The sequence below is a fragment of the Acomys russatus genome, chromosome 12, assembly GCF_903995435.1.
Source record: "Acomys russatus chromosome 12, mAcoRus1.1, whole genome shotgun sequence".
Lineage (NCBI taxonomy): Eukaryota > Metazoa > Chordata > Mammalia > Rodentia > Muridae > Acomys > Acomys russatus.
Window position 1 is genome coordinate 32783112 of NC_067148.1, and position 12409 is coordinate 32795520.

General features: G+C 35.1%; 1 protein-coding gene across 1 annotated transcript in view; it reads left to right on the forward strand.

Annotated features, from left to right (window-relative positions):
• Erbb4 (erb-b2 receptor tyrosine kinase 4) overlaps positions 1–12409 on the forward strand; it is a 1024038-nt gene that overhangs the window by 514084 nt on the left and 497545 nt on the right. The window contains exon 3 of the mRNA XM_051154155.1: positions 1864–2050. Coding sequence (XP_051010112.1) covers positions 1864–2050 — 187 coding nt within the window. The remainder of the gene's footprint in view (positions 1–1863; positions 2051–12409) is intronic.

The following is a 12409-nucleotide window of genomic DNA, read 5'->3' on the forward strand; positions in this document are numbered from 1 at the left end:
ATTAGCTTAAACTATGTTTTGAGTCTTTTTAAGCATTAGGAAATCCTTTTGTTATTAAGATTTTTCCATCTTAATATTTTTCCACAATTTGTAAACGTATGGAGGATAAGTATTGTAAATACTAGAAAAAATAACAGCATAAAATAAAAGTACTGTATATTATTTTTATATTTAGAAGATTATCTCTCATAATTTTTAAAATATTTGTTGCTTTTATCAAGCTTTCTTGATGGAAAATATTTTAAAAGCCTTTATGAGATTTGTAATCATCTGTTTTAATTTATTTATTTATTCTCTGGGTAAGAGAAAATCCTAACTATTAACAATACTTCTGCAGCTTCTTACATTTATGAGGTTCAAATTCTGTAACAAATGACATATCTTTGTCAATTAATACCTAGAATAAGTTCTCTCTCTAATAAGCACTATATAATTACTAGCATCCCTTCTTGATCATCATCCTTGTTTTTACGCTGAGTTTGCTGCTTCCTCTGTAGTCTTCCTGATAATACTTTAATGTACTTGCCCTTGTTGGAATAAACAAGGGTGGTTGCTGTGATTGATAAGAAGAGTCCCTTCTTAGTGTGATAGGAGGAATGCCAGGAAGAAGGATAACACAGTGACATATTCCAGAAAAATGTTGATCACACAGCATGCTCTCCAAATTCCCCTTAGTGCTCCATGAGGCCTAGAACACTTAACTACGGCCATCTATCAGCTGAAATGCATTTTCATTCCTAATTAATAAATATTACATTTTAGATCATGTAGTGCTAAAACCTGCTTTTACCCAACTTTAAAGAACTTGAGGTTAACAGATCAGTCAGTGGAAGAGTGATTGACGGATTAATGAGTTCTAGCTCTTATGGGGCAGGCATGAGTAGGAGTTATGATATGTTAAATATTGGTGTTCCTATGGCAGTCCACCATTCTTTTTTTAAAATATTATTTCAGTGCTTTAATTTCCATAATATATTCTGTCACAAGCAAACAAGACAAAATAAGTACACTAAATCCAAAAGAAGCAACAGATTAATTTAAATACCTGTATCCATAAAGGATTATTCTACCTGTTAGAAAGCAACTATGTCAATCCGGTATGGTGGCACATGCTTTTAATCCCAGCACTCACGGGGCAGAGGCAGGCAGATCTCTGTGAGTTCCAGGCCTCATCTGGTCTACTAAGCAAGTTCTTCCTGCTGTATGTAGTTTATTTTATTTATGTGTAACAATATAAATGTATATATTAAAAAAGGAATATAGAAAAATATTCAGTTTGCATCCTTATCACAGCCCTTTCTTTTGGGTTATATGAGACAGGGTTTCTCTGTGCAACAGACTAACATACTTTCCTCTTTGTTCTGTGTTCTTATTCCAATATGTCTTGATCCAAGAAAGGTCAGAAATAGCTACAGTTCCACTTTGAGTACTACACAACCATATAGCATTAAAATGTGTCCCAGACCCACAGCTAAGGCAGGACGGTTCTACTTTGGTAGACTTGTCAATCTGCATCCCCATCTGTAGATTGATTTATGGTTCTTTGTCACCTCATTGTAGTTTTTTTCAGTGAATGAGACCTTTATCCTTTCACAGCTCAGGTACAAGAAATATAAAAATAAAACCCATTGTTTTATTATAGCTACATTCGGGATTTTTTGAAAAAAAGAAACACAACCTATTCAAATGAAGTTCTGACCCTTTGTGATCCTCTATTATTAATCCAATATAAATATGAACATCATGTAGAAATTAGTAAATTAAGAGCTGAAAATTACAGTTAAATAACTTTTTATTTAAAATACTATAGTATATCCTGTCAACTTTTGTTTTATCTAACATAGATTGTTTGTTCTTTTCCAGTCTATCCGAGAAGTCACTGGCTATGTACTGGTGGCCCTGAACCAGTTTCGTTACCTGCCCCTGGAGAATTTGCGCATTATTCGTGGGACAAAACTGTATGAAGATCGCTATGCCTTAGCCATCTTCCTAAACTACAGGAAAGATGGAAACTTTGGACTACAAGAACTTGGATTAAAGAACCTGACTGGTAAGAGAAACTTGAAAACAAGTGCATAATATAGTGTAATGTCTACATGTGTTCATGTGTGGAAGTTTCCGCATAACCTAAGTGCGTACACATTTCATGAGAAATGATGCCTCTGGGATGCTTTCACTTCCATTTACAGATGTTCTAAATGCTCTGGGAAAGATAGCAGAATACTGTATCTCATCTGAACAGAAGTGCACTCTGAGGAAATGCTCAGCGACTGCAGACAGAGATAGGAAGCAGACTGAAGAGTGCTGCTTGGTGGTCGCAGGTAGACCAGATCATCAAATGTCTGCGATAACACCACAGTGCTCATGCCTGTCAGAGTTTAGCAATGCCCAAGCTATTACAAATAGTTTGACTAATCCTTAGATTTTACAGGATCATCTGACTGTAGGGGAACATTCTAATTTATTCAGTTTCAATTTCTCCCATTTAGTAGCTCATCGAACACCGTCACCAGTTCTCAAGCATATTTTGGTGTGATCCGTGATATTTTCTCCTCATTGTAGACATGATGCTGGCAGACTAGACTTTTTATCCAGATAAGAAAACTATATAGCGACTTTTTTTTCCACTTTATGTTTGTGATAGTTCATACAGACTCTGAGGGAGTACTTTTTTTTTATATATAATCATGCATTTTACCAAATATATTCATAGTTCAATTGTGCCAATAAAATATTCAAATCTACCATTGGAAATCTGTAGCTTACTTAAAATCGCTAACATATATGCATGTATTACATCAAATCTATAGGTATTTATGTTTACTTTGTGTCCACTCAGTGAAGTTTCTGCACCATAAAAAAAAATAATTATTTAAAGGACTTTGCCATAAATATGATTGATTGGTATTGTTAACTTACTGGGATTTTAAAAATAATATTCACAGAATATGGAGAATATAGACTTAAAGGTAGAAATTTTAATTTCATAATTATCCAGATATGTGACTTGAAATATGGAAATTTGTGACACAGAAAGAATTAATGATAATGTCAGTTGTTTATGGGATGATTGCTGTACAGTTGATGAATTATAGTAAATTCTTATTGTGGAAGTCATATTAACTCCTATACATTATTATTTCTTCAGAATTTTTCCAGGATATTTTTCCTACCAATGAATTTTTTTTGCTAAATTGTCACTTAACATATAAATAATGACAGGAGAAGGAATTTTGAAAACATAGCAGTTAGAGGAAAAAGCTGAATAATTGGAAGTAGATATCTAAAAATAAGATAATACTATTAGAAGTTTCAAACTTACATAGGAAGCATTGTGCATCTTTCATGAATTTTCTCTGATTATGTTAAAGAATAAAGGAATAATTTATTTTCAGAATTTTAAATACGATTATAATCCTCTTAATATTATACATAATGAGTTAGAAGAATTATTTTTCCTAAATAAAAATTCTTTAAATTTTTCTTCATAGTCATCTCCAAATTTAACATAGGTACTTCTAAAAATTAATGAAAATATTTAAAATTAAGGTATGTTACATTTAAATATTTTTTATCCACTGAATTCATTGCAGCATTAACTATGATTATGACAATTTATTTTTTCTGTTACACAGAAGTCTAACACTATCATTCAAAAGTACCTGATTACTTGGATGGCACTATGATTCTTCTGGACATTTGTATAAGGTTAATGGTTGATTCCTTAGAAAATGTAGGTTTATTTAAAAGGTAATATTATTGATTTCTCAGCATGTGACTCAAAGAAATATGCAATCTAAGATGGAAATTCTGTACACCGTGGATATTTTTCAGATATTTGATTGACTAGGAGCTTAACAATCATGCCAAAATATTTTTGCATGTGCATAGAATGGCTGAACATTAGGTGTCATGTATGGTGCAAAGGCTAGAATTCTGACAATTATGCACTGCACAGTAAACACTGTTGCATTTGGTGTGATGATGTTTGAAGCAGGACTGAATACATTGAATTACATGTATCAAAAAGAGTTTGGGGCAAATTTGTTCCATTTTGGAAAAGCTAAATATTCTAGGTGATCTGGAAAAATAATGAGCAAATATTGCAATTTTGTCTAAGTAGGACTGGTTTTACATTTTGGAAATTTTTTCTTTTATATTGTTGTTTATAGTTCTACAAAAGAAGTTTATTGTTTTTAAAATTATATTACACCATAGCTATGAGGTTTGCCCTAATTATAGTCTAATAAATATGATAAAGCTATTTAAAAACCTACCTTGCTAGCCTATCATGCTGTATTTGACTTTTTAACAATGATGTACTGGGATTTTTTACTGTAAGTTATAAATTGCATCTGAGATGTTCTGAATGACAACTCTGGGAGTGGGTTAGCAACATGTGTTTAACGACCTTTACATGATTCTGATTACTGAGGGTTTGCATCCACTGCCCAGATGAATTAAAGTGATCTTACCAAGATGCACTAGCACAATGTCTACTTAACCGTTTTACACTTCTTTGCCAAAAGTAATTTTCATTCATCGATCACATTATGAAAAGATGATAAGAAATGAATGTGAGAAAGTCATATCCCACTCTCCACTCAACTGTGGAGAATGATCTGACCATTGGCTAGATCTGGGTAGGGGTTTAAAGTTTACCGCCTGTATTGTCCTTGGCTGGTGCCTTAGTTTGAGCGGGACCCCTGGGCCCAAATCTGCCTATCATAATGTTCTACTTGTAGGTTTCTAGGATCCTCTGGATCCTTCTACTTTGCTATTCTTCCATGCTTCTCTCATTTAGAGTCCCAATAGGATGTCCTCCCCTCTGTCCCAGTTTCCTGGTAAGTGGTAAGAGAAGAAATGAATGAGAAACAAATATTATTTTGTTGCACACCAACAATTATATTCTAGCTTGGGTTCAGAGTATAAAAAAAGCACAGAGGGAGCCTGGATAGCAATGTGGATAAAATGTTCGAGATGGCTGAGGATGTATCTCCGTTGCTATAATGCCTTCCTTATATGCAAAAAGCCCTGTCTTTGGTCCCAAGATTTTTAGAAAGTGTGGTATGTTGGTATATTCTCTCAAGGACACACACAAGAGGTTAGTTAGGGAAGGGTTACAGAAGTTCAAGTTTATTCTAAAGTACATAGACAGATGAAGCCAGCCTGGGATAATAGAAACCACATCTTTAAAAAGTTATAAAAATAGTTTTAGAGATACGGAATATGCTATGATAAATGTTATATTTTATATTGTCTAGCATCAACTTAACACATTAAACATTTGCAAAGATTTGTAATAATTCATACTGAATTTTCTTAGCCATGTTTCTATTAAGCACGCATAACATAAAATAACATGTAGTGCTTTGGAAGGTAGGAAGTAGTTGCGTGACACACGAAAGAATTTGGGATACGTACTTCAAGCCTTGTCCTTTGGAAGATGGCTCAGTCTGCTCGCTGTATGAGAAACGGATTCTCCTCTCCAGAATCCATGTAAACTTCAGGGAGTGATGCTACATGCTCATCATCTAAATGCGTAGAAGCAGAGTGAGGCCTGGATCCCAGGTCTTCAATGGCTAAGGAATCTAGCTAAATCAAAATAAATAAATAAATAAATAAATAAATAAATAAATAAATAAATAGATAAATAAATAAATTGGATAGTTCCAAACCTATGAGAGGCACTGTCTCAAAAATAAAAGGGGACCTCCTGAAGAATGGCTGCTGAGATTAGCTTCTTAACCTTCATAGACTATTCTCACATGTGCATGTGCATATAAACACAGAAACATGTACACACATAAGAATTAAAGGCTTTTGTGTGTGTTTATGTATTTCTTATCAAATAGTTTTCAATATGTTGACATTAGAAAAAAAATCCCTGAGAATATCACATTTTCTTCCAGAAAATTATTTTTTTGTGTAAACCAGATGTTTGGATAACTGAGTACCACTGATATTGTTGTGAGTACTTAGCTGTGACCTGAGCCCCAAAAAGAGACCATCAAGCTCAGCGGATGTGGACCAAGGGGAGTTTGCACAAACTGTTGCATCAACCAAGGACAATGCCTGCAGTAAACCCCATGTTCAGATCTAGACAATGAACAACTCATTCTCCATGCTTGTGGGGAGAGTGGGGACTGCCTCTGATATGAACTCTGGTGCCCCTGATTTGATAATTTTCCCTTCGTGGGGAGGCCGGCAAACTGTCTGGATAAGACTGATAGGCTTTGGTCATATGAGGGGGAAGAAGTTCCCTTTTGTCAGAGGTCTAGGGGAGGGGAATAGAACAGAAGAGGGAGGGAGGGTGGGAACGGGAAGATACAAGCAATGGGATAACAATAGGATGTACTCTGAATAAATTATGATTAATTAAAATTTTGTTTTTTCTTTTTTATTATTTTTGTTTTTTACATATACATTTATAATATTACACATATAAATAATAAACTACCTACAGCAAGAAGAAACACAAAACAATTAGGATTTATATAAATGTTTCATTCATAGTGCTTTAGCTATTTATATTTGGCAGTCTGGAAGAAAACATTTTTCCTATCTTGGTGGGTCTAAAATTCTGAATGTAAAGCAATATCTATCATATCTCATCTTTATCAACTTAAAAACATCTATCTAGACCTATATACATCTTAACCCCTAAACAACTAAGATTAATTGTAAAACTAATCTATCTGGTCTTCAACCCCATCAGAGACTTGAGAAAGAATACAATTAAGTTATCTGAGTAGACAGGTAGTGCAAGTTAACAGCTTCCAAAATGAGAACATGACAGAGACAGTTTGCTGCCTGAACACAAAATTGTCTATAACATTGGAACATCATATTCAGCCTTCTGGCCCAATATAGCTGACAGACATATTTGTGAGGCAGGAATATTGAGGACTTTCTTACCCTATCTAGGCAGAGTTTGACCTTAGAATCTGCCTGCATCCAAGCTTGCCCAGTTTTAGAATTTTGTCTGTGGCAGAAACAAGGACATTTTGTCCAGTGGCTTGTTTGCCACATTTAAAGCCATCTCTATAAGAGGTTCTTTGATGCTCATCATCTTCTTTGAGGAGGTCTGGGTGTTGCGAGGAGTTAACCTGACTTATTTTCAAAGAATCTTTAAAATAATAAAAAAAAATCCTTAAATGCCATATTCTATATTTCTTTGAGGTTTTTGAAAACCATATCTGAGTATTTTACCTTGTCTATCTGTAGAATCATATCTATCTGTTACATCTAGGATGTATATTTTTGTGATAAGAATAGACTTGTAATTGACATGACCATGATTTGATGAACTAATAGTTAACTTGTATTATTTATTTATCCTAGCAGCCTGCAAGCACTCTCAAAGTATCAGAAGTAAACTTTGTATTATGGTTGAGTTGAATGGGTACAATACTTCACATTAGAGTAGAAATAAATATAATGTGTATGGAGAATAATCTTAAATTTGAATTGTATACCAATGTATCAAAGTTAAATTTATTTTGCCTCAATATACAAAATTATATGACAATGAATTAAAAGTAACCTTGTGAGAAAAAGAGATTATATAGATTAAATGTAAGTTAACCTCTTAAGGAGCTCTGTTCAACGTGATGCTCATCAAAAAACTGTTTTACCTTATGATAATCTTGATGTGACAAATGGAATCTCAATGAGGAATTGTCTGACTTGAGTTAAACTATAAGAATGAGTGTGATAATCTTCCTTACCTCTAGTTAGTTAGATGAGAAGTCCCACCCCAAATACAGGCAGCAGCATTTCACAGGATGAGACCTGAACTGAAGAAAAATTGAGACAGCGTGTTGAGCACTAGCATACAGGCATATTAGTTCAGTGTCATTTGAACTTGACTTTGGATGCAGTGCAGCCAGTTCCCTCAAACTCTTGCTATTGTTATCTCACTTCTATGATTGTTATAACCTCAGGTTTTCAGCTCAGACACACCCCCCTCCCCAACCTACTGTCACAGTAGTATTTTACCACAGCTTCAGAAAACATAACTAATCCTATGCGTTGAAGATTTTATTACCTACCTCCTTTATATTGTCAATATTATTTTTTAATGTGCATGAAAGAATCATTGAATAATTCCTAAGATTTGAGTGTTTTCTTTATGAACTTATCTTTTATAATAACCTAGGTACAAGTGAAACAAATATATTGGTACGTTGATTGTAATTAATTTAACTTTAAATATTTTAATTAATTTTCATTTTATAAATTATGAGAATATCTCTTTTTGAGTAGGCAAAATCTAGGACAATATATTTCAGTACAATTAATATTTTGGATTAAGATCCTCAAGTATCTTCCTATTAATGAATAATATAGTCATTTGACCACTTTATACTGCATTATCTTAATTAGCTAATTATTTGAGATGTAAACAAACAAAATATAATGAAAAGTATATTATGATGGTATTTTTGGAAATGCTCAACAATAGTATACAGGACACATTAAGTTTTCTGTGTTCTAGTAATATAAAAGTAAACTACTTAGTGGAGGGAACCTTACATCTCAATGATGTAAATTTAAGCCAGGATTTGTATATATTACGTTTGAAGGACCATAGGTCCCAAATTCATTCAGATCACTGATTAGAATAGTCCATTAAGAGAATTTAATATTTATCTTCTAGTGTTTAAAATACTGAAAGCTTTTACATTATTCAGTATTGATTACAGAAATCACCAATGTCATGTCAGGGAAGACTACCTGTGCATTCTCTGAGATTGTCAAAGAGCAAGCATGTAGAATCATAATTCCTGGTGTAATGCTTAGCTATTCCTTATAGCCCCAGGGTCTCACAAACTGACTCTTTACCATGAAAATTGTGAAGAATATGTTGTGCCACAGTGTTGTCTCTGACATTAAAGGAGGAAAGCAGAGAGCTGTCAATTATAGCACTTTTCACACATATGATACTCATGAAGCCATAGTTTCCTGGGTGCCCTGCTACAGCTTCAGATTTAGATTTCCACTGGATCTAGACACTGCCAAAACTGTTCTGTCTTTTCTAGAATATTCTTTTTTTAATTTTTTATTAATTTATTCTTGTTACATCTCAATGGTTATCCCATCCCTTGTATCCTCCCATTCTTCCCTCCCTCCCATTTTCCCCTTACTCCCCTCCCCTATGACTGTGACTGAGGGGGATTACCTCCCCCTGTATATGCTCATAGGGTATCAAGTCTCTTCTTGGTAACCTGCTGTCCTTCCTCTGAGTGCCACCAGGTCCCTGGCTGAGCTAGGTGCACAATTCCGCCCCGGAGATTCGGGTGGAGCTCGGCGTGCAGTTTGGGGCCAGAGTCCCTAACTGTGCTTGGCAGATAGATTGGGCCCAGAGACTCTAGCTGAGCTTTTGGCACAGTCCCTGCTCTAAAATATTCTAATGGACTCCAGGTCAGTCATCAGAGTGTTGGGTGAAGTAGCGAAAGCTTGTTACATCTAACTGTCTCCTCTAACACTCCCTTGGAGCTGTTTATTGTCCAAGACATGTTTCTCGGGCGGGCGAAGCCCCAGGCGTTTCTTTGTTTATTCTCCACGCTGACACAGTCTTCTCTAACAGACAGTGCTAGCTTCCTACAGGCATGTTGACTCGACCCTTCATTTGCATCCCACCCCACATTTCCCCTCTCATCAGACCTGACGTCTGTCTTGACCTAAACAAGAGACATACTCATTCTGAGCTGTTTGACACTCGAGTTGACAAGCATCCTTCAGCTGCTCTGTGAAAGGTCTTCGTGCTGTTTAAGCGGGCGTCACCCTGGACAGTTCAGGAGCTGTGACTGGAATGGAGGACTTGACAAAGGGTGCCCCTCACATCTGTGTTAGGACACCTACTCAGCAAATCTGATATCGAGAAAGACTCTCACAACAATTCTCTCGGCTTAAAGATAGACGGCTTGGAAATGATTAGACCCAGTCTAATTTGTAGTGAACATCCTGTGATGCAGAGACGCAGTCAAAAGAGTGGCAGTTCCTTGTGAAGAGTCTGTAATTTGTAGACACGATGCTTCAATCAATGCTCTTATAAAATACTGTTTGCTTGTCACGTCAGACAGTGTGCATTGACGAGGAGGGAAAGCATAATGTTCTATTTATATCTGGAGAGAAAATAGTAATATATTTAAAAACTGGAAGCTAATTATGGAATCAAAGAGTTGTGACTGACATTTTAGTCATTCTCCACCCCTAATCCCAAAGGTTTAGACAACTGCTGACTGAATTTAGAGAACTGAACAGGGGAAATGAGGATGTCTCCTCATCTCTACCATGACTTAGGAGATGCAGTGACTATGGTAAAATGAACCTTGGGTGGGGGGTGGCCAGATAGCCTTTGCATGGGACAGACCCATAATTTCTCTGCTAGTCCATAGTTTTTACTAATGCCTAGTAAAATGGTCTGCTTTGGTGTGTAGCAGCAGAGATGGCTCATAGTTACAGCATATTTATTATTCGTTCAGAATAATTGGTTCCAGTATCCTTGTTACAGATGAAAACACGTAATTCCTGGTCCAGAAGATCTGACACCATTTTCTGGCCTGCATGTATCTTAGTCTTATAGATGCCTGTAGTGTCCTTCTGAGGATCTTTGGGGTGTTCAAGCATTATGACAGCCTTTTACAACCATACACTGCTTAGAACTTTGAAACCTCAGGTATTATTTCTTGCTTCTAAGGTAAAATAAGATCTACACGCCCTACTTTTCTAAGAGAATACATAAAACTTACAATGCTGGAAAGGTACTGTATAAGTTAGAATGTTGCTAAAACTCATTAATGGAGCAAGCATGCTTGTTTGGGGTATTTCTACAATGGGGATCTTTGTTCCTCAGGATCCTACAAGAGGTAGGAGCGTTGGCTACTTCTCACTAAGTCACTGAGATTTCAAAATGCGGAAATCTGTGTTTATATCAGCACACTTCCCCTTTCTCTCTCAGGTCAGAATAATAGCATCTTGTGGCTTTTGACAGACCTGAACTGTAAATAAGTGACACATCCAGCTGTATCTTGTTTCTTGTCTTAGACACATGGGAGGAATAGCAGACCTAGAGTCAGGTCCTCTCATTCTCCATCAGAAGAGAATAAATACTACTTAGATAACACATCTGTATCATTATAAAGAGTAAAGGGTGAATACTATCACTGGCATATTTTTGTTGTTATAAAATCATCAAACATTATTACCGAAAAAAGTCTATACTTGACATATCCTAAATCTTAGTCTGAACTATCAGAACTAGGACAAAAACTTGTCCCCTCCCACTTTACTTACCATTTGTATGCTATATATTAATACTAAAGTTTATATGGTACAAAGCAATGTACTGTTTCGTTAGCTTATATTTTATATGCTGTCCCATGATGATGACCTGACACATGTTTGCCTTGTAATTTGATTATATCTGTGAAAATACAGCCTACAGTCTTATAACTGAATAGGGTGTACCATGTCCTACAATCTCTGAATCTGTTTCTTTGTGTTCTCTCATTTCCAAGAATTATTTAAGACCATGTCTCCAATCAAGATCGTAGTTGAGGAAATATTACATTGTTTGTAAATAGAAATAATCCAATATTAAAGGTTGTGATTCAGGAAGAATTCTTGGTATGATATTTCTGTAATGTTTGAGTATATGATTAATGAAAAGTTGGCAACGAAATACAAGCAAATGAACTGAATGTCAGCAATGCAGGTACTGATTTGATTTAAATGTAAGAACTCTATGAACTCATCCTATCATCACTTCAATTTAACTGTAGATATTTTTAAATAAAGCATATTATTTGTGAACTGTCATCTGCAAACACTTATTAGTTGATTCAACATTACTGGTAAAGGTTCACGATTCTTTTCAAAAGTTATGTCAGTTAAAATATTCATTAATTTGGTTTATTCTACTTTTATATTCAAAGCATTGCCCTAAATATGAGCTATTATAAATTATCTCTATATACCTGTGTTCTCTTTGCAAATATTTTGTTTCTGGCAAATATTTACCCTTTGGCTGTAGTGTGTAAGCACAAGGGAAGTGTTTTTCCACATCATGATTAATATGATTTTTGCAGTCAAGCATGTGTGCAGTACAAGGAGCCTTCATTTTCATATGCTTTATTCTCTTTAGCATGCCTGTTCACAAGAAGTCCCCATGAAGAAATAATATTCACATTGTCCTGTAGAATGAAGTTGTCAGTTGCCATATGTATATACTATATTAAGGCTTGTATGACTGATGAGATTAATTGTAATTTAGGTAAATTATAGTTACTTAAAATAGTTGTGTTTGGTAAATGCCAATAGTATTAGTCAGTTTATTACCACAAGAATGACACGCTTTATTTAACCAAGGCAGTGAGCAAAGACTGACAACAAAGTAACTTGG